The sequence below is a fragment of the Mytilus californianus genome, unplaced genomic scaffold (assembly GCF_021869535.1).
Source record: "Mytilus californianus isolate M0D057914Y unplaced genomic scaffold, xbMytCali1.0.p SCAF_2, whole genome shotgun sequence".
NCBI classification, from domain to species: Eukaryota; Metazoa; Mollusca; class Bivalvia; order Mytilida; family Mytilidae; genus Mytilus; species Mytilus californianus.
In genome coordinates, this window is record NW_026262668.1 from 121921140 (window position 1) to 121945886 (window position 24747).

The 24747-nt window shown below is 33.9% G+C and overlaps 1 protein-coding gene across 4 annotated transcripts; it reads left to right on the forward strand.

Moving 5' to 3' along the window:
• The first annotated feature begins 7111 nt into the window (after positions 1–7111).
• On the forward strand, positions 7112–24077 carry LOC127728715 (leucine-rich repeat-containing protein 4-like). 4 transcript variants are annotated; one of them, XM_052236360.1, is made up of 2 exons: positions 7112–7210; positions 22786–24077. In XM_052236360.1, exon 2 carries the CDS (start codon positions 22787–22789, stop codon positions 23822–23824), a length of 1038 nt encoding a protein of 345 aa, XP_052092320.1. In that variant the 5' UTR covers positions 7112–7210; position 22786; the 3' UTR covers positions 23825–24077. The 4 variants fall into 4 exon arrangements, with proteins under 4 accessions (XP_052092320.1, XP_052092319.1, XP_052092321.1 ...); XM_052236359.1 differs by lacking the exon at positions 7112–7210 and adding an exon at positions 12420–12460; XM_052236361.1 differs by lacking the exon at positions 7112–7210 and adding an exon at positions 21068–21139.
• The last annotated feature ends 670 nt before the right edge of the window (positions 24078–24747 follow it).

Genomic DNA, 24747 nt, shown 5'->3' on the forward strand with positions numbered 1-24747 from the left:
TAAACTTTCTAAAATGCCCGAAAACTGATACAATGTAAGATAATCAAAATCAGGTGTTTGCAAAGGCTTTTCCGTGCAATTACTTCAAATCATCACATAAGTCATTATGAAACTAACGGTACATATCAAAATATACATAATAATACAAAAATAGCATAACTTACAGTGTGTTAACAAAAATACGACAAAAATTGATCCAAAGTTCTCAAGCAAGCAAGCATGTATTGTGTTGAATAAGGGAGATACTCACATAAAAAGTATCTATGGAAAGCATGTTAAAAATGTGACAGAACACTCCTCACCTGATACTAATATTTAATATCACTATTTTTAAACATATAATAATCAAACAGTTATGAACTATGAATAAAACAAAAAATATATTCCCTACAATATCTTGCAAATGGACAACAGAATAATGTTTGATAAAGTCAGTGTTCAAAGTCTACACTCTAAGCAAAAGCACCATTTCTGAAATAGGTATGGTGTAAGTTGAACCATTCCTACCAACTCGAACCTCTGCCTTTCTAACTCGTCCATCATGACCTGGTAGAGGATTAACGATAATTCCAGTTGGCCACTCATTTCTCGAAACGCTTTTGTCCTTAATTAGCACAATATCTCATTGGTTCACATTCGGAGAAGAATCTGTCCATTTTCGACGTATTTGTAGAGTTTGAAGATACTCTTTGTTCCATCGTTGCCAGAAAATTGCTGCCAAATATTGCACTCGTCTCCACTGTGCTTTATACAGATCCTTCGTATCAAATGTTCCAATAGGTGCAGGGTAACACCCGGCATTCTGAGTGAGAAACATCGCTGGACTGAGTATTAAAGGCGATTCCGGGTCAGACGATACCGGAATGATCTGTCTACCGTTCACTACGGCACACACCTCTGCCAAAAAGGTAATTAACACTTTATGTGTGAGATTTTTTTATTTTACTTCCAAGATCATAGAATCAAGAATTTTTCGGGTAATGCCGATCATACTTTCCCACACTCCTCCCATATGCGAGGAATGTGGGGAATTGAAAATCCATACTGTCTGTTTATCTTCAAGAAATTTATGAACCGGCCCTTCTTCTACATTGATCGAAGCAATGTTCAAATTGTCTACTGAACCCACGAAATTAGTTCCTCGGTCTGAGCGAATTTCCTTTATGCTCCCTCGTAATGCAATGAATCTACGTAGAGCGTTTATGAATGACGACGAACTTAGTTCTTCAATAACCTCGATGTGTATAGCCCTTGTTGACAAACACGTAAATAATAATGCCCAACGTTTACTGTTGGCTTGACCACCTCTTGTTTTTCTTAACACTACTGACCACGGCCCGACTGTATCTATTCCCACTGATGAGAACGGTGGACTTGGAGATAACCGATCTTCAGGTAAATCAGATATACGTTGTTGTTCCTGTTTGCCTCGTAACTTACGGCAAATTACGCGCTTGTGAAGCAATGACGAGATTAATCTTTTCTCACCAACTATCCAGAAACCAGCATCTCTGAGCGCTCCTGCCGTAAAGTGTCGGCCTTGATGCTTAACCTCACTGTGATAATAACGGATCAATAGAATAGCGATATGATTATTTCCTGGAATAATAAAAGGATGTTTTAGTTTGTAATCAATGCCTGCTCTATTAATTCGACCACCCAAAACGCAACATTCCGATGTCATCGAGGAACGGATTCAAGTTTCGAATTCGGCTAGTCTCCGGTAAGGGTAATTTGTTCCTAATGCAACTGATTTCTGTCGAAAACACTTCACTCTGGATATTACTAATAATGAAGTTTTCGGTGGCGTTGTAAGATGTCGATAAATCATTGGTTTTGTCTTTGTGAAGGGTCTTAGCAAAGATTTTCAAACGTCTGAATGTATTAACTAGAATTTTCCATACAGAGAACCTCTCAATACGATGAGATAGTGCAAACGTGCTCTCTTGAAGACCTGTTTTTAGAACTTGTACGTTTGGTCGAATTTCCTTCTCCTGCTCTGTATTCAATAACGGAAAGTCGGTATCATCTAAATCCTTTGATGATTCATATAGCGGCGGTGGACCTTTCAACCACATGCTGTCTTGTAGTTTGTCTGGCAGAACGGATCTGGTCGCTGCATCTGTAGGATTTAATTCAGTAGGAATTTATGACCACTGGTTGGGTTGTGACAACTTCCTTATTCTTGCAACACGGTTCGTCACATACATATAGAACCTCCTTGTAGCATTGTGAATGTAACCAAGCACCATTCACTTTGCTATCGCTGAAGAAACGAAACAAGTTTCTATCAATATCGAGCTCATTAGACACGGTTTCTGATAATCTGAACTGCTTACACGGCGGCACAAAGTACCAATCTGGGAATACTGTGTCCGTGCAATGGAGTAATCTTAGCCTTGCCCATGATATATCGAACGTGAACACCACCTTCTAAGTCTGTAGCTTTGAGATAGGCAACAGCGGCGATTGCTTTCTCTGATGCATCACAATATACATATACTTCTCTTTGAGTCATGTATTTCCATGAGATAGTTGCATAAGAGAGTGGAATTGACAACTGATGTAGCCTTTGCAAAGAATTTTTCCAGCGTTCCCATTTATCACGCAGAAGTTCCGGAAGAGACTGAGACGTCCCAATTCTTTGTACTAATCATTAATTCGCGAAGGAGTAACTTCCGCAAAATCACGACTGGAGCACTGAAAACTAAGGGGTCATAGACGCTGTTAACGACGGATAAGATTCCTCGCTTGCTGAACGGCTTCTCTTCCAAAGAGACACGATAAGCAAAAGAGTCTTTTTGCAAGTTCCAGTGCAATCCTAGACTACGCTGCATAGGAGCCTCAGAAACGCCAAGATCAATGTCCTGTAAATGGCTTGCTATGTCATCCTGAGAAAAGGCATTCATGACGTCCTGAATGTTAGATGCTATTTTATGTAATCGTAAGATTCGTTTTTTCATCAATGTTTCCTGTGTTCTTTTCATGAGATTGATAGCATCGGAAGCTGTGGGTAGTGACATATGTCTACCATCAACATAAAGATTTCTGTTAACGAAGTCTAAAACATCGGATCCATAAGTTTCTTCACCAGATTGTGCGGTTTTCCTTAGTCGGTAAGTAGCTATTGCCGGGGATGGACTATTCCATAAGACGTGAACTCGCATACGATATTCGATGAGTTTATTTTGCGGGTCGTTATCTTTATACCAAAAGAAACGCAAGAAATTCCTGTGTTTTTCACTCACAACAAAGCAATAGAACATCTGATGAATGTCAGCAGTGATAGCGACAAGATCTTAAATTTGCGGAAACGTAACAGAACACCCACGAGATTGTTAATCTAATCGGGACCGGTAATGAGGACATCGTTCAATGAAGTATTGTCATATTTGGCCGATGAATCGAAAACTACTCTGATTTGTGTAGGTTTTTTCGGATGGTATACCCCGAAAAAAGGTAAGTACCAGCTTTCTTCTCCATCTGCCAAAGTAGGTGCAATTTCAGCATGGTTGTTGTCGAAGATCTTTTGCATGAATGATAAAAAGTGTTCCCTTTTAACGTCATCCTTTCGAAGGGTGAAGTCTAAGGACTTGAAGTCGATTATTTGGAAGTTTCGGCTTCGGAGATCGATAAGGTAGGGGCGCTTCCCAATAACCTTGTGCATCTTTGGAAACGGTTTGATCCATAATTCGGAGAAATTCCTTATCTTCGATTGACATTCCGATGGTATCATCATCATTCGTCCTTTTGAATATTTCTGACTCTGACTCGTAGCGATAACAATTTGTGTCAAATGAATCTACTGATAAGTTCTCCTTAATTTCAAAATTATTTGGACACGGCTTGCAGATTGGAGATCTACCGTTACGTAACAGGTAAGTTTTATTGACGGTAACTGTATCAGGACGATGAAACTGGTTGAGACATGTTTCACCGACTATCACCCAACCTAAGCGTAGTTTCTGTGCGTATGGAGAGTACATATGACCTGTAAGCTGCTTTAAAACATGATGAGCTTCTGGTAAGTCATGACCAATCAATAGTACGATAGGAGCTGTGTCATCAATTACAGGTATGTAATCGGCAATTTCCCTGAGGTGATCGTGATGCCGTGCTACAACTGGAGATGGGATCTCCTCTCTGATGTTCGGTATGTCGCATTCAATCAAAGTTGGAAGCTGAAGCCTTGTGATATCATCTAATGATTCTATAATTAGGCCGGTTGCCCGTCTACCAAGCGTGTTCACAGTTCCTGCGCAAGATGTAAGTTTATATTTTCGACGAATTTCCTTTCAAGTGTAACAATGAGAATAGTTCTGTTCCTGCTAATGACCTATTACTTTGATCATCAAGAATAATGTATGCCATAATCGCCTTGTCGGGTTGATTCTGTTTATACACCTTAGCAAGAATGGTTTTTTAAACATGACTTGCAGTTGAAGTCCCCTCCACATACTTTAGTGCAACGAATTGAAACTTCAGGAGAATGGTTCTCCTTACCGTTGTTTGTCGGGTTACTTTGTTTAACCAAATGCAATGCAGACGGACGAGAATCACTTCTACATTCACCACACACAATTTTCTCCTTACAGTCTCTAATCTTGTGATCGGTTGAAGAGCAACAACGGAAGCATAACGCATTATCTCGGATAAATTTCCTTCGTCCGTCTAGTGGTTTTAATCTGAAAGCTCTGCAGTTGTTAAGACTATGGTTAGTTTTGTGTAGAGGACAACGATTCTCACGGGATGCCTCCGAATCATTGTTCGGTTTGAACTCGGTTTTCTTAGCTGAAATTCCGGGTTTATTCCAGTTATCACGACTACCAAAGTTCTTTGAGAATGGCTTCGATGATGTATTCACTGGCGGAGTCTCGTACAAGAAGCTCGGGTCATTCCTGACACGACTGACATCATGGATGAACTCAACGAAACAGCTGAACGGAGGAAATGCAACATCGTGTTGTATCTTGTACTTCATAGCATGATTTGTCCATTTCTCCTGTATACCATGTGGTAGTTTCTTAACAATTGGTAGTATTCCAGAGGATGAATCGTAGAATGATAAAAGTTGTCGAAATAGCTGACAGATCTTCTTTGACTGATTCGATTTCACACAAAATACTACATAACTCATAGAGTTTCTTCTTGTCTTTAATTGTCAGTCTTGGAAAGTTTTCAATTTTATTACGAAGTGCTGCGTCTATCTTTCTGGACAACCGTATCTCTCAAATAATCTTTCCCAAAGTCTAGAAAGTCCCTTAGTAGGAGTATGAGCGTTTGCTGATCTTATACTGTGGGCATACGAAAACGATTCTGGACCTAAGTATTTCACTAAGAAATCAAGCTTCTCGGACGGATTAACTTCCAGTTCTGACATTATACATTTAAAACAAGCCTTCCAGCTGCGAAAAGACTCGGGTTTATCGTTAAATACGGTAAGTCTGGAAAGAAGCAAATCTGTCTTCAACAAAAATCGTGTTAAGTCCGAGGCACAGGTGTGTGATGGTTGGTCTTTGGGTATGTACTATGGTTTGTTTGTTTTAGTAGGATAGAACGGCTCTGATTTAGGATTCAATGTACGAACATTCACTTCAATTGGAGGTTCGACAGGGTGCTGTTGTTTGACATCTTCTATAATACTGGTATCCTTGAATTGTGATTGTTGACTCACGAATTTTGCAGTTCTTACAGCAGAATCTATTGTTCCTTTTAGTTTTAATTTCTCTGGAGTAAGATTTGATTCAGGGTCTACTTCACTTTCTAAAACTCAATTTTCGGCCTCGGCCTCTTCTGCCTCTTTCTGGTGTAGAAGAAGATTAATGTCTACTTTCGTTTCAACCTTTTTACGTTCCAACGAAGCATATCTGCTCAACGGCATCCACATTTGCGAATGTGTCGTTTACCGCTTTGACTCGTTTGTCAACAGTAAGCCCAAGCTTATCAAAGTCTTCTCTACTTTGGGCGGTGTTTGTCCTTGCAATGAAGTCTTTAACTTCCTGTGAAATTTCACAAAAATTCTCAAATTGTCTTGAAAGTTCATTTCTTGCGTTTCCAATATCCTTCTGCTCACTTATTTGAAAAGCAGTATTTATACTGGCGTCTACACGCTTCCATGCATCTTCGAGAGTAATGATGTACTCATCTCGTGTTGTTTCGTACATTTCTGCTCCCTTATCTGTATGAGTCCGAAGACGTTTTTCAGAATCAGCCACGTCGCTGTATTTTATCGTCATACTTTTTAACTGTTCTATCCTATCCTGGATGTGACAGTTAGTATAACCGGTTGAATCCAACATGCATTGAAAAAAGCACAATTTAAGTTCTCCAATCACATCTTTATTGGATGTCAAAAGGTAAAAACTACAAAAGACAAGGGGACAGTTTACAAAGCAAAATAGAAATTTTAGAGGGTGATACAGGCCAAATACTTACACAAAAAGGGATTGGACCACTATAAAACGTATATAACTTGCTAAAATGCCCGAAAACTGATACAATGTAAGATAATCAAAATCAGGTGTTTGAAAAGGCTTTCCCGTGCAATTACTTCAAATCATCACATAAATCATTATGAAACTAACGATACATATCAAAATATACATAATACTACAAAAATAGCATAACTTACAGTGTGGTGGACAATAATACGAAAAAAAAATGATCCAAAGTTCTCAATCGAGCAAACATGTGTTGTGTTGATAAAGGGAGATACTCACATAAAAAATATCTATGGAAAGCATGTTAAAAATGTGCCAGAACAATAACACCTATCTATTTTTTATGAATTGTATATAATTAAAGCCGTAAATCATAGAATAAACCTTTTATTCCTCAAACAGACAAGTTACAATAACCCCTTTCCTGGCTGGCAGTTATAATTCTGACTAGTGTTTTCTAATTCAATATAATCAAAAAGGTACAGGTCAACTGAAAGCAAATTATCCTTTGAAATTAACCTACTTATAATTCATATAATTCAAAATTTACACTTTTCCTAACAATGTGAAATATTTATAATAATTTTGATTTTTTAGTGACCGTCGACCTGTAACACTGAACTTAGTATATCCTGTCATTACTTTGTGTGTCACAGGAAATTGCTTGTTGGATAATTGTTGTAATTCACAATCTAAATTTAATATTGTGCGAAATTTTTTTCATATGCATCTCATTTCCTGATTTTTCATTGAACAAGTAAAAATTACAGGTAAGTTTTCTTTATATAACCATTACAAAGACATGCATATTTGTTTAATCAAATTTGTCAATGTAGCAATCAATATAACTACTAAAAAAGTCTTTGTTTACTATTAAAAATATAATAGTATATTTTATAAAGATCAATTAATAGTCTGCGCTATATTCAATCATACAAGTACCCAATTCTATTACCGACTTTTAAAACATGCACTGTTTTGTGTTTGGAATGATAGATTTTCCCTAATTTATAAAAGTGCTAAATTTCATATTACTGAAGATACTTCAGTGTCGAAAAAATAGAAACAAATATACAAAAGTTAGAAATGAGGGACAACTCTAGAATTTGAGTACTAGCATAATAAGTATTCCAAAAAGAGTTTTCATATTCACCAATTATTTCATGTTCCATTATGCATTGGTACTTAATGTCATTTTGCAGGAATAAATGATTGATATACATCTCACTTTCTGTGTGGTCTGAAGTGACATTTCTGTAATCAAAGCTGGGTACAATGAATTTTCAGTAATGGTGCATGTAAGTGAAACATGTAGCCACGTAGTCAGCATTTCTTTGTTGACATTAATTTTCATTGATATGGTCATAATCATAAATTAACTGTTTATAAAACTTCGAATTTTTATGATTATCTAAGTTGTATTTGACAAAACCTTTCGAAAATTTGGGTTCTCAATGCTCATCAACTTCGTGCTTTATTTGGCCTTTTATTTTAACTGATTCGAGCGTTACTGATGAGTCTATGATGAGTTTACTTGCACATTAAAGATACAAAAACATATCAGAGAAGGAAGAGAAATGGACACAGAACCTATTTATATAGGGATATCAGAGAAGGAAGAGAAATGGACACAGAACCTATATATATTGATATCAGAGATGGACGAGAGATATGGACACAGTACCTACATATATTGATATTAGAGAAGGAACAGAAATGAACTCATTATTTAAATATTTTGATACCAAAGAAGGACGAGAGTTGGACACAGTACCTACATATATTGATATCAGAGAAGGAACAGAAATGAACACATTATTTAGATATTTTGATACCAAAGAAGGAAGAGAGTTGGACACAGTACCTACATATATTGATATCAGAGAAGGAAGAGAAATTAACACATTATTTAAATATATTGACACCAAATAAGGAAGAGAGATGGACATAAAACCTACATATATTGATATCAGAGAAGGAAGAGAAATGGACACATTATTTAAATATATTGACATCAAAGGAGGAAGAGAGTTTGACACAGTACCTACCTATATTGATATCAGAGAAGAAAGAGAGATGGATACAGTCTCTACATATATTGATATCCGAGAAGGAAGAGAGATCGACACAGTACCTACATATAATTGAACTTAGAGAAGGAAGAGTGATGGATACAGTACCTACATATATTGATATCCGAGGAGGAAGAGACATCGACACAGTACCTACATATATTGATAACCGAAAAGGAAGAGACATCGACACAGTACCTACATATATTGATATCAGAGAAGGAAGAGAGATGGACACAGTCCCTATATATATTGATATCAGAGAAGGAGGAGAGATGGGTACAGTATCTACATGTATTGATATCAGAGAAAGAAGAGAGATGTACACAGTACCTAAATATATTGATATCAGAGAAAGAAGAGAGATGGACAAAGTAACTACTGTGGATTCATTTTTATTCGTGGTATACCAATTTTCGTGGGTTTCGTGGGTCACAGCGAACCACGAATTTAAGAATTCAACGAAGAATAATCCCGAGAAATGTGTATGGAGTCGGATGTTTATTTCCGGTTATGTTATGCAGTTCTAGTATAGTGTTGACTAGCGATAAACATTGTAACATAACACGTGTTTTTAATGAAAGAAGATACAAGTATTTTGATTAAATCAATAATAAATATATAGAATATCAGTGATAATTTACTTTTTAAAATTGATCAAAACTGTTCATGGAAAATAACTGCAAGTTGTTAATTACCGTGTCATAGTTTGGTTTACTGGTGATTAAAAATCAATAGGATTAAGTACGGGGATATTGCCCGTAGGTAATATTGTTTATGACAGGAACATTTATTTTCACACCTTTTACTTATATGACTGTTTATTATATCGTGATTAGGGAAATGGGCTTTCAATCATAGAGTTTTGAATGCCTTATAAAATTCCGACAAGAATTTATAAATTGTAAAACAAACAAATAATTAGTTGTCTCTGTCCATTATTGTAATAGAAGTTTTCAATGAACACTTTAACCTAGAATGACCAAGCGAGAATTTTGACAATTCAAAACTTTTTCAATGAATTCCTTCTTCTTTTTGTTTGTTTGTTTGTTTTATTATTGATCAAACCAATGAGGTTATATGATCTCCTAAATCAAAAAGAAATCCACGAATTTCGTATCTGATTTTTTTTTTTTTTTGTAATCAGCGATCCACGAATTTACGTATACCACGAAACGTCTTTTTTTCTCTATCCACGAAAATTGATACCCACGAAAATAAATGAATCCACAGTACATATATTGATATCAGAGAAGGAAGAGAGATGGACACAGTACCAGCATAATACTATTGATATCAGAAAAGGATGAGAGATGAACACAGAAACTACATATATCGATATCAGAGAAGGAAGAGAGATGGACACAGTACTTAAACATGTTGACATCATAATGAGAGTAAGGGAGATGTTGATATTGCAATTTCAGGGTTGGCAAAGTATTACCCGGGCGGGAAAACCCGGGTGGGAAAACCCGGGTTTTTCCGGGCTGGGCTATACTCCTAGGAATGGGTAATACTGGGCAATACTTTGTAATATGATTTTTCAAGCTTATTCTTCAAGCTTGTTCTTACAAAAAATAGTAAAAACTTGTTGGAGTTTAATAGTATTATAGCTAAACATATACATTTTATACAGATAACCATTGCGAGTCATTCCTGAAGTTATTCCTGTAAATTTTCTCCACTAATTCTATGAAGGCAGAATACAAGTTTTGGACATTTCAGGTCACCTTATTAATTTCCAAGCTTTGATAATATAATATTATTAAATCCAAGTTGAAAAATGCATTTTATTGCAGTGTTTAAGTGAATTAAAAATATTAATTGTTATACAATCATATTGCTAAATAAACACCCTAAGGGGACGAGGCCATGAACACTTATAGAAATCAAAAGCTGATTATTGTTATATAAACAAATCTGTATTATAATCTGAATAATTACTTATTAATAAGTGATGTACATTAACATATGCTAAAACTTAGTAAACATTTTTAGTAATGAACAAAAAATGTTTAAAAGTTATTTTCCTTACATAGAATTGTTAATTCTTCATATTAGTTATATTTATTTTAAAAAAAATGAATTCTTCAACTTTAATGTATTGCATTTGTGATTAATCACTGAATCCTCTTTAAAATTGAGGCCAGTATTTCATATTACCCAGTATTACCCGGTAAAACCCAGTAAAACCCAGGTTTTCCCAGTATTTCCCACTGGGCTGGGCAATACTCATGAAACCCGGGTTTTTGCCAACCCTGTGCAATTTACATATGTTGACACCAGGGAATGGAGCGAGAGATGGATACGTTATTCAAAAACGTTAGGAAGAGAAGTGGATTCATACATGTATATATATTTGATTTACATACTAGCCATGATTCGAAGAAGGGGCGTAACTGTCCGCATTAATAAAAGTTTTTTTTTTCGATTATCAGTGCATGCCAAAAAAAATTTTTTTCGACCAAAAGGGGTCACCCCCTCTACACCCCTTTAACCGCTATTGATAGCTGAGGTAGGACTATAGAATTTTATTTATTATGCCATTTCAGTATGGAACTTCTCCTTTTCCTCGTTACCATAGTTACAGTTGCAAGTCAGAATCTAGATGAGTGTCCTTTTATGTGCACATGCTCTCAAGACAAAAAAAAATGATTAATTTTGTGAAAGGACTACATAGATTTTCCAGAGGTTTGCCAGACGATATGGAAGTTTTAGTTTTCGATGTTTCCTCGTTCAACATCTGCAGGAAAAATGATTTACAAACGTTTACAAACTTGAAAGCGATAACACATGTGTACATTAATATGTCTTATACATATCTAGCACGAGCTTTTAATCTTTAGAAAATCAAAATTACGAATGGATGTATGCATTTATCTATGTGTTTTGGTAGAGAGGTGTAGCGAACAAGTGTGCTACATTGTCCATCATCCTAATCGTCTACGCCAATTACCGACTTCTATGTGTTTTTTTTATTTATGCAATTTTTATCTATGCAAAATTGATAATTATGCAGATTTATGAAGTGCAGAATGAAATTTAATGCTCATGTTTTACTTTTAATGTAAATCAACTTCATCTCCTTTAATTTCTATCTACAAGTGCTTGCATACTAAAAGTACTTAAAACACATACTTTATATATTTGATACATTTCTATTTTTAATTGTCAGATCACCAATTAAGGATATATATATATAAAGAGTTTGTACAAAATTGTTTTAAGTTACAAACATTTAATCATAGGTTGAATTCTACTTTATCCGTTATTAATTAAAATAAATAATTGAATTACGGAGACTTTTCATAAGATGCCGTAATTTTGGTTGGTACACAACAAATTAATCACGGGGGATTAAGTAATTAGTAAAACTTTATTTAGATTCGCCATATTGACATAAATCACACTGTATTTCGACTGCACCTTCTCTTTGTATGTTTCATCAACCCTGACTGCCAGTAATAGGACGACCATTTGATATTCGGGGAAGGAGGAGGATTTTTTGCGGATTAAATATTCATTTTCATCTGTTGCTAATCCTGCTTATTTTTTTCCGCTCGAAAATTTATTTTCACTTTTGTACACAGTGATTTCCTGCATTTTGTGTTGCAGAATTTTCATTCCCACCTTTTCAAATCTTCCTTTTCTAATTCAATATAACCAACAATTTATAGGTCAACATGAAACAAATTATCCTTTGAAATTAACCGATTTAAAATTCATATCGTACTTTAAAGAAATAAGTTTTAATACACTATTCCCAACAATGTTAAATATTTGATAATAATTGTGTTTTTTTTGTGTTTCCTGTCATTACTTTGTGTGTCAAATGAAATTGTTTGTTGGATAATTTTTGTAATTCACAATCTAAATCTAATATTATGCGATCTTTTTTTCAAATGCATCTCATTTCCTGATTTTTTAGTGAACAAGCCAAAATTACAGGTAAGCTTTGTTAACGTAATTATTACCAAAGAGTGGAACAAAACCCGCATTGTTTAGTTACTTTCGGTTTTATTCATCCTCGGCTTCAAATATTTGGCTTTGAGCGTTCCTGATGAAGGTAAATCCAGAAAAGCGCTTCGGTCGCATGAAATTTATAACGTTTTGTTTTCATTTTATAGTAATGTAGCAAGCAATCTTACTCTGAAAAACAATTCTGTGCTTACAAAAAGTTTCAACATGTATTGTATATGTCAAAAGGAAAGGTTTTTGAATGATAATATTTTTTTTTAAGATTACTATTCCAAACAATAAGTCTGCGCTACATACAATCATTCAAGTACACACCTTCTATCGCCTACTTTTAATACATGCACTGTAATGTTTTTGGAATGATGGATTTTACTGGATTTATAAAAGTTTCAAATTTTATTTTAGTGACGAAAATACAGAAACAATGTACAAAAATTGGAGAGTAATAAACAAAGAGTTCACCAATTATTTTATGTTCTATTATGCATCGGTAATTATGGCATTTTGCATGAATAAATTGAAAATGATTAGAGTACATCTCACTTTTCGTGTCGCCAAAAATCCTATTTCATTAATGAAAGCTTGATAAAATGAAATTGTGCATCTGATTCACGGTCATACCCATTAAAATTACATGAAATATGCACTATTACACTTTGCACGTGAAAGATACATCAGAGAAGGAAGAGAGAGAGAGGATCACAGTATTTGAATATATTGACATCAGGGAAAGAAAAGAGAGAGGGCTACAGTATTTAAACATATTGACAACGTGTTAGGAGATAGAGCGGGAGAGATGTTGATATATGTACTGTAATTTTAACATGTTAACATTAGGGATTGAAGAGAGAGATGGATGCAGGATTTTGAATATGTTGATGTCAGTTGAGAGCGAGAGATGGATTCAGCATTTGAATACGTTGACAACATAGGTCGGAAAGAGTTGGGTTCAATATTTTGAAAGTATAAATATTTGATATACATGGTAGCCAGGGCCAGAAGAAGGGGCACAATTGTCCACATCCGATTTAATAAAAAGATTTCTTTTGACGATCAGTATATGCCAAAAAGAATATTTTTTCCGTACAAAGGAACTTAGAGAAGTGGGTACAATTTTTTAAACATGATTATTTTAGAGGACTATAAACAGATGCAATAAAATCTTATTTCATATGCTTTTATAGAATGAAACTCATACTTTTCCTCATCACCATAGTTAAAGTTGGAAGTCATAATCCGGATGATTGTCCATTTATGTGCATATGCTATCTAGACAAAAAGGTGATTTGTAAAGGGCTAGATAGATTTCCCATAGGTTTGCCAAACGATATGGTAGATATAGTTTTTGATGTTTCATCGTTCAACAACTTCGGGAAAAATAATTTACAAACGTTTAAAAGTTTGAAAACGATAAGTTTTATTAATTCAAATTTTACATATATACACACGTGTTCAATATCGGACTTGAGCAATTTGACAAAACTAGAATTTTCAAATGTGAGGATTGGTCAAATTGTCACAAATGGATTTTCTCACCTTTCACAAATAAAGGAAATAGTAATGAGAAAAGTGATTGTCCAAAAACTGCATGAATACGCTTTCAATGATATAAAACACGTGGACAAATTTGTGATGGACAATTTCGATGCTGCCAATATGGAGAACTTTGTATTCCATGAGTGGTCAAATATGAGATTGGTGCAGCTCAAATCAATCCAAGAATTGAACATGAAACCAAAACTCTTCCAGAAGTTTAATGCAATCAATCAGTTTGAAATTATCAGATGTACATTTCCGTCTTCAATGTGCGGGCTTAAATACATATTGCAAAATCCATCTGTAAAGAAAATTAAGTTACATCAAAATGCAATTGACTGTTCGTGTAATACAACATGGATTTTTGAAGTGGAACGAAGTGCAAAAGATTTTGAACTAGTGAATAACATCTGCTCATTGCACTCACCTTCACACTTAGCAAGTAAAAAAGTATTATCTGTTGACAAAAACCTTTACTGTTAGACAAACGAAGTTCCTACATGTGGTGACGGAACACATAAAACACGGATACCAAGTTGTCAGATGTCCTTGTTAGATGAACCCATAATGCCAGGAGAAACTGTAGAATATCCCAATCAAAGCCACAACGCCGCCTCACAAACACACCACATGCCTACATTGTGTGTTGTTATGGTTCTTTTAGTGGCTTTAAAACTAAAAGGATAATTCAATAAACAATATCTAACTAACAGTGTGCAATATTATGTTCTGACAAGAAAACTTTTGAAAGTCAGAAGAATTGGAATGGAGAAAGAATAAACTTTGAATAAAACAAATAATATACAACTGATATAGTACAGGAACGTTAATATTCAATCCATACATGTTTATGTTTCTGTTCAATTATAGTCAATAAAAAGCTTTATATTAACACTGTTAACCCTTCAGTAACAATCAAATAAAACGTTTCCTGCTAACTATAGATATATTCTCTACATCACAGCAAATATATTTCCTGAATTCTGCAGAGAGAAATTGTCAAAATTCTGTTTACAGACGCTCTAAATACCATTCCTAATCGTTCTGTTATGATTACAGTAAATAAGGTATAGAGTCCAAATGAAGTTGGCTTAAGCAACTTAACGTATCTACCGTACGGTCTTCAACAATTAGAAAAAAAATTTACCATATATTTAGCTATAAAAGTCCCCAACATTACAAAATGTGAAACTATTCAAATGTAAAACAGCCATCGGCCTTATTTATAACAAAAAAAAAAATCGTAGGCTATTCGTAGTTATTGACAGCTAGCACAAAGCCAATAACAACTAATAAAGGCTATTCACAGTATTCCTGGATAGAAAACAAAACCATTTGATCCAAAAAGGCCGAGTAAACTGGCAATTATTCAACGTTTTAATCAATCAGTGTTAGCCATTTTTGATAAAGTAGTCGCGTTAATACCACAATTCCTTATAATACCATGCAGAGGGTTTAAAGATTTGTTTCTGAATATCATTGGTGTTGTTTTCCTGAAACATTTTGCTTTGTTCGCAACCTTTGCATTCTAAAGCCATTTCTTGCATCACTGGATCAATTAAATACTTTAACTAGATATAGGAAGATGTGGTATGAGTGCCAATGAGACAACTCTCCATCCAAGTTACAATTTATAAAAGTAAACCATTATAGGTTTAAGCAAAGATTTAATTGTAGTGTTTAACAATCAAAAAAAAAATATGAAGTTGATTTATTCCTGGTGGGACACTTTCTAAATTGAAACAAAATTGCAATGAAAATTGATGGAATACAGGTAATGTAAATTCTGGATATTGAAGTGTTATTTATATCAAAGACATATAAGTCTCTGTTTATATGTAACCTTGACAATTCAAATTTGAATGATAAAAGTATAGTTTTTTTTCTCAACAGTAGAACTTGTCCTTTGCAGTATTTTTCAATAATAAGATTTGAGTGATCCACCATCAATGTCAAATGGGATCATGGGGTTTGTGTCAACAAGACAGCAACTCAAATACACTATTTCTATTGGTTTATTGTCTCAAATTTTGTATTATCATCAACAGTGGCAATGCTAGGGTTTATTGTCTCAAATTTTGTATTTTCATCAGCAGTGGCAATGCTAGGGTGATCAATCATGTTCTTATGAACCATAACCATATCACTTTGAGATGCCTGCAAACATATGGGTGTATTATATTAAATAATTGCTTGTATTGTCAGTACTGGCCGGGAGACTGTACTGGTAACTGGTAAAAGTTTGTACAACAATAAACAACAGTTTTTTTTCAAAGATCATAGCTTTCTGCAACATAGGTTGCTGCCTTTTTTTCATCATTCTTGTGACTAACTACTTTTGCTGTGAATAGCTTGATAGATGTGAGCATGTTACTCTGCTGATGCATTAGTTTGAAGTAGTTTTGATGTTGCTCATTCTGACTTATGTTTAGTAAAATCAAACATGTATTTTGTAAGGCATTTATATTACCCGTATTGTCTTGAGATGATTGATTGATCAATGGCTGCTTCAACAGTTGGAAGTCAGAATCCAGATGAATGTTCATTTATGTGCCGATGCTTTCAAGACAAAAAAGTTATTTGTAAAGGACTAAATTTTTTTTGTACATAAACCAGGCCGTTAGTTTTCTCGTTTGAATTGTCTACATTTGTCACTTCGGGATCTTTTATAGCTCACTATGCGGTATGGGCTTTGCTCATTTTTGAAGACCGTACGGTGACCTATAGTTGTCAATTTCTGTGTCATTTTGTCTCTTGTCTCATTGGCATTCATACCACATCTTAATTTTTTATAAATAGATTTTCCAAAGGTTTGCCAGACGATATGGAAGATACAGTTTTCGATGTTTCATCGTTCAACAACTCCATAGAAATAATTTACAAACGTCTAAAAATTTCAAAGCGATAAGTTTAATTAATTCAAATTTACATATATACACACATGTTCAATATCGGACTTGAGCAATCTAATTAAACTAGAATTTTCAAATGTGAGGATTGTTCAAATTGTCACAAATAGATTTTCTCACCTTTCACAAATGAAGGAAATAGTAATGAGAAAAGCGATTGTCCAAAAATTGCATGAATACGTTTTCAATGATATAAAACACGTGGACTAGTTTGCGATGTACATTTCCGTCATCAATGTGTGGACATATTGCAAAATCTATCTGTAAAAAAAATTAAGTTACATCAAAACGTGTAATACAACATAGATATCTTAAATGGGACGAAATGCAAAAGATTTTGAACTAGTGAATAATACCTGCTCATTGCACTCACCTCCCCAGTTAGCAAGTAAAGAAGTACATGTATTATCTGTTAACAAAAACCTTTATTGTAAGATAGACGAAGTTTCCTACATTATGCGATTGATAATATAAAACACGGATACCATGTACTCCGCGTTAGATGAACCTATCATGCTGGGAAATACAATAGAATACACCATCATGCCAGGGAGAAACAGAAAAATATCCTAACATGCCGGGAGAAACAGTAAAAATATCCCAATCAAAGCCGGCACATATATTCTCTTCATCACAGCAAAGATAGTTTCTGAACAGAAACTCAAAGTACCATTCATACTCGTTCTGTTATGATTGAAGAAAACAAGTTATAATGAACATTTGAAGAAACTTGCACAATGCAGTCCCATAAAAAAATAAGGGGTTGTGGTATGTCTCAAAGTCCTTGACTTGAATCTTCGCTGTCTAAAACTCTAATATTAGTGGATATACTGCATAGATAATTTCATACAGCATTGTCATAATTGAACAGAAAGGATATGATTTATCAATTCATGAACCAAAATCATTACATGTTCACGAAAACACCAAAAGCAAAGTAAAATCACTATTAATGTTGTTATTCATCTCAGTAACAACATTAAGGCCTTCAACAGCAAAACACTGACCTCAATGCAAGTTCTAGACGGCAAATAGAACCAGTTTGAGTGATTACTTTGCTTGATGTTGATCACGCTACAACTGTTCATTGAGGAACACAGCTGTGTGTTAATATCAACATATAAAAATATAACTTGCAAATTATCTCACAAATACTGTCACAATTTGACCGACAATCTCATAAATGATAAATACACAATTATTACAAACATTTAGACAATCATGGGGGATATCAAGATATGTATAGTAGTAAATACAGTAGCTCTGAATATTTGATAGATAGCCTTCTGTTTAATCCGTATCGCTCAACTTTGATGCGCACCCTTTATCACACCCCTTTATCGCATGTCTAACCTTTATCACGCCCCTTTATCGCACTACTACTCGGATTTCTCATTTATGACAGTTAAAACTTTAAATTTTGATATTTCAAAAGTGGACATTTTACTCATCAGTCTCAAAGTAGTCTCTTGTTTATTACAGTATACTTGTTATTAAATTGTTGGTTTATTGTTACTATTTGTTTTATAAACAGGTTTTATTCAGAATGTGTTTTATATAGTACAACATTACTAAAGGAGGATAAAAAGAACTCAATGAACTACCATACAAAACACAAACAAACAACAAAAAAATACAATAAACAAAATATGTCTATGGACAACAGGACCCAAATTGTAAGGTAACCCAGGTGCTTCGGATGAATAAGCAGTTCCTATATATGATAAAGCTTTTAAAACATGGCAAAAATAAATCTGATGGTAACCCAGGTGCTTTGGATCAGTAAGCAGTTCCTATATACTGTCCAGTTTAAATATATGATAAAGCGTACAAAACATGGCAAAATTCGTTTCACCTCGACCAATATCATCCCTCGGACCTAAAGGCCCTCGGGCTGATATTGGTATCTCGGGATGATACGGCATGTGATACGGATTTTGCCATGTATTATTCTCTATATATACGGCAAATAATACAGGTAGACTGCGCGCTATTTTTCTATCAATAGAATAGCCTAATTTAGAAAACGAAGAAGCACACATAAGTGATGATATGACAAGTAAAAATACAGAAGTTTAATACATAGCTCAGAAAGACATAGTGACTGTCTTGTTAAATCCCCAGAACAAACTGCAGAATTTCAGAAAGAAAAAAATAGTCTGTCTTCATACTATAAATAACCAAAAAGATGTCTGAAAAAAAATCCCTGAAACTTCCACAGCAAGTTATTTAACAGTATAAGTATATTTTTCAACAAGTCTTCATCAGAAAGAAATAATTTGAAGCGTGTTGGCTTTATAAATAGTATTATCATAAAAAGCTGGTTGTGAAACACCACTTTTTATTAAATTCCTGTTTAAGATTCACACTTCCATCATAAATATCTATAATTGGGATGATAACATTTAGTAAAACTTTTGACCAATTTATGATTTCTATATGTATGTTGTACCAAACTTTTAGTTTTGAAAATATTATGCTCTTTAAAATCTTTGATGTGGCTGCAAACACATACACAAAGAATCAACCGAGTGTGCACAATCCATTTAGAAGGAGCCAATTGGAACAGGATCATGACGGAAAGGAAAATTGACAATAGGAAAAGACAAGTTGACCTATTTATCATACATCCTGGAAAGATAAATATTTACATCCAGGACTAAAAAGACAGGGTGATGCTTAACTTGTAGCAGAGTAAACTATTGGTATAAAACTTTATAGCCTTATAGAAGTTAAAATACCTGAATACTGCATTTCTTGTATTCAGTTCTGACTAATCATGAGTTATAAGGCAACTTTATTTGGTATACAGAATAATTGCAATGTATACATTCGCTCCAAATAAACAAAGACAAAGATATGGCTGCAAGTGGGTGGTAGTTATTCATTCTGAGAATTGTTTGTCCTTTCTGATATTGACTGCAATTATCCACCAAGAGACGTAGCCAATCTGAAAAACAAAAATACTGATTCTGTTCCACGCTCTACTTACCCGCAAAGACTGGACACACTATCTGTATTTAGACTTTGCAAAAATATGATAAAGTATATGGAGGATCGTTTATTAGCAAATTATAAAATCCTTTTTTTCCTTTCAGTTAGCTGAAAAAAGATCATGACTATAGCTGTAGTTAGTAAACTTTAATTTTGATTGATTTTAAAATCCAATATAATTGCCTGAAATATAAAACTAATTGCTCTGAATTTACGAAAATTGAAAAGGTAAAACATAATTGCACATTACTATGAATACATATAAACTTTCAAATAAACATAACATTAGTGCAAAAATTACAATATGATTTTAAGTTATGTCAATATAAAAGCACTAGCTACTACATGGGTAAACCAAGGATTTGTATAGTAAGCACTATATAAATCCTTTGGTAAATGCTGTATAACAAGATTTAAAAGTATGCCAATTATATAAATGGGTTGGGTTTCTGGGAGTTTTACTCAGTTCTGTTAACTTAAGCTTTTATCCTATAAGAAGGCTTAAAAAACTTAATTTGAAATCAATTTTGAATTAGCTAGGGTGTTGAAAAATTTAAAAAAGTGTACGCTTTATAGACATAGCTTAAGCAATGTGTCTAATAGTATTCTGCGCTTGGAGTATTTTTCTTCATCTATGCTATACACAGGTGTATATTAAAATGTTTTATACATATTTAGCACGAGCTTTTTACCTTTAGAAAATCAAAATTATGTTTGGACGATGCGTTTATCTACTGTGTTTTGGTAGAGAGGGCTAGAGAACAAGTGTCCTGCGTTGCCCATCATCCTGATCGTCTACACCACTTACCGACTTCTATGTGTTTTTTGTTTTTATGCAAAAATTATTATATACAGATTGATGAAGTGCAGAATGAAATGAATTGCTCAAGTTTTACTTTCAATGTAAATTAACTTCATTTCCTGTAATTTCTATCTACCAGTGCTTGCATAATAGTACTTAAAACACACACTTTATATACTTGATACATTTCTATTTGTAATTGTCAGATTACCAATTAAGGATATATATAAAGAGTTTGTACAAAATGTTTAGAGTTACATACCACCTTTTATAAACACTTACTAATAATCATAGATTGAATTCTACTCTATCCATTTTAAATTAAAATGAAAAAAAATGCATTACAGAGACTTTTCATAAGAGGCAGTAATTTTGTTTGTTGCACAATAATCACGGGGGATTAAGTAAGTAAGTAAAACTTTATTCAGATTCGTCATATTGTCATAAATAACACTGTATTTCGACTGCACCTTCTCTTTGTATGTTTCATCAACCCTAGCTGCCTGCCAGTAAGAGGACGACCATTTCAAATTCGGGAGTAGAGGAGGATTTTTTGCGGATTAAATATTCATTCTCATCTGTTGCTAATCCTGCTTATTTTTTTTTCTACGGGCTGCCGTTCGAAAATTTATTTTCACTTTTGTACACAGTTTTGAATTGCAGAATTTTCATTTCCATCTTGTATATATTTTCAGCTCTTACCAGGCCAGAGTATTCATTTTCGAAATCTTAATTCCTTTTCTTATTCAATATTACCAACAATTTATAGGTCAACTTGAAACAAATTATCCTTTGAAATTAACCCATTTAAAATTCGTATAGTACTTTATACAAAATCATTTTTAATACACTGTTCCTAACAATGTCAAATATTTGATAATAATTGTGATTTTTTTAGTGAACGTCGACCTATAACTTTGTACTTAGGGTTTCCTGTCATTACTTTGTGTGTCACAGGAAATTGCTTGTTGGATAATTGTTGTAATTCATAATCTAAATCTAATAATATGCGATCTTTTTCAAATGCATCTCATTTCCTGATTTTTCACTGAACAAGCCAAAATTACAGGTAAGTTTTGTTTACTTAACCATTACAAAAGAGCGGTACAAAAACCCACATTTTTTTTGCAAGCAATCTAACTACTGTTTTCATGATAATATATGTTTTAAGATCAATATTCCAAAAAATAAGTCTGCACTGAAGTACACACATTATATCACCATTTTTAAAACATGCACTGTTTTGTATTTGGAATGCTCATGGATTTTACTGGATTTATAAAAAGTTCAAAATTTCATGTCAGTGACGAAAATACAGAAACAATGTACAAAAATTGGAGAGTAATAAACAAAGATTTCACCAATTATTTCATGTTCTATTATGCATCGGTACTTATGTCATTTTGCATGAATAAATTGTAAATGATAAGAGTACATCTCACTTTTCGTGTCGCCCAAAGTCCTATTTCATTAATAAAAGCTGGATAAAATGAAATTGTGCATCTGATTCACGGTCATACCTATTAACATTACGTGAAATATGTAGTATTACATTTTGCACGTAATATATATGAGAGAAGGAAGAGAGAGAGAGAGAGAGAGAGAGAGATCACAGTATTTGAATATATTGACATCATTCAGGGAAAGAAAAGAGAGAGGGCTACAGTATCTAAACATATCGACCATGTGTTGAGAGAGAGAGAGAGAGAGAGATGTTGATATATGTACTGTAATTTTAACATGCTAACATTTCGGATGGAAGCGAGAGATGGATGCAGTATTTTGAATAGGTTAACGTTGACGTCAGTTGAGAGCGAGAGATGGATTCGATATTTGAATATGTTTGTTGACAACAGAGGTCGGAAAGAGTTGGGTTCAATATTTTGAAAGTAGGAATATTTGATATGCATGATAACCAGGACCAGAAGAAGGGGCGTAATAAAGAATATTTTTCCTTAAAGGAGCTGAGAGAAGTGGGTACAATTTTTTAAACATGCTAATTTTAAGGAACTATAAACAGTTGCAATAAATCTAATTTCATTTGCTTTTTTTAGAATGAAACTCCTCCTTTTCCTCATCACCATAGTTACAGTTGGAAGTCATAATCCGGATGAGTGTCCATTTATGTGCACATGCTCCAAAGACAAAAAAGTTATTTGTAAAGGGCTAGATAGATTTCCAATAGGTTTGCCAGACGATATGGTAGATATAGTTTTTGATGTTTCATCGTTCAGCAACTTCGGGAAAAATAATTTACAAACGTTTAAAAATTTGAAAACGATAAGTTTTATTAATTCAAATTTTACATATATACACACGTGTTCAATATCGGACTTGAGCAATTTGACAAAACTAGAATTTTCAAATGTGAGGATTGGTCAAATTGTCACAAATGGATTTTCTCACCTTTCACAAATAAAGGAAATAGTAATGAGAAAAGTGATTGTCCAAAAACTGCATGAATACGCTTTCAATGATATAAAACACGTGGACAAATTTGTGATGGACAATTTCGATGCTGCCAATATGGAGAACTTTGTATTCCATGAGTGGTCAAATATGAGACTTGTGCAGCTCAAATCAATCCAAGTATTGAACATGAAACCAAAACTCTTCCAGAAGTTTAATGCAATCGATCAGTTTGAAATTATCAGATGTACATTTCCGTCTTCAATGTGCGGGCTTAAAAACATATTACAAAATCCATCTGTAAAGAAAATTAAGTTACATCAAAATGCAATCGACTGTTCGTGTAATACAACATGGATTTTTGAAGTGGGACGTAGTGCAAAAGATTTTGAACTAGTGAATAACACCTGCTCATTGCACTCACCTTCACACTTAGCAAGAAAAGAAGTATTATCTGTTGACAAAAACCTTTACTGTAAGACAGACGAAGTTCCTACATGTGGTGACGGAACACATAAAACACGGATACCAAGTTGTCAGATGTCCTTGTTAGATGAACCCATCATGCCGGGAGAAACTGTAGAATATCCCAATCAAAGCCACAACACCGCCTCACAAACACACCACATGCCTATATTGTGTGTTGTTATGGTTCTTTTAGTTGCTTTAAAACTAAAAGGATAATTCAATAAACAAAATCTAACAAACAGTGTGCAATATTATACTCTGACAATAAAACTTTTGAAAGTCAGAAGAATTGGAATGGAGAGAGAATAAACTTTGAATAAAACAAATAATATACAATTGATATAGTACAGGAGCTTTAATAATCAATCCATACATGTTTTATGATTCTGTTCAATTATAGTCAATTATCTGCTTTACATTTACACTGTTAACCCTTCAGTAACAATCAATTAAAAAGTTTCCTGCTAAATATAGATATATTTTCTACATCGCAGCAAATATAGTTCCTGAATTCTGCAGAGAGAAATTGTCAAAATTCTGTTTACAGACGCTCTAAATACCATTCGTAATCGTTCTGTTATGATTACAGTAAATAAGTTATAGTGAAAATCTGGAATAATTAACATAAAACAGTCCCATAATATAAAAAACATGAGATTTGGTATTATTGCCAATGAGAGTACTATCCAACCTGAGACTACTATAACATTGTAATAGTTATTATTATAGTAGTCTCAGATCCAACAGAGACCAAATGAAGTTGATTTAAGCAACTTAACGTATCCATCGTACTGTCTTCAACAATGAGAAACTAGAGGCTCTCAAGAACCTGTGTCGCTCACCTGACTCTACTTTGGTTTTAGAAATCATGTAAAGATAGATAAAAATCATAACAGATACCCAAATAATGATTGAGGCCAAATTTGGTAAAATATTGGTGTCGTTATTTAATAAAATATCCTGCTGGCCAACTTGAGCAGTAAATCGGCAACAAAGTAGCAACACTTGGTCAGCACCTCATAAGGAACATTCATGCCATGTTTGGTTTCATTCCATTCAGTGGTTTTCTAAAAGAAGACATTTGTATGTATTTCCCATAGGGTCCTATGTTAAACTAAGTCCCCCGCTGTCGGCCATCT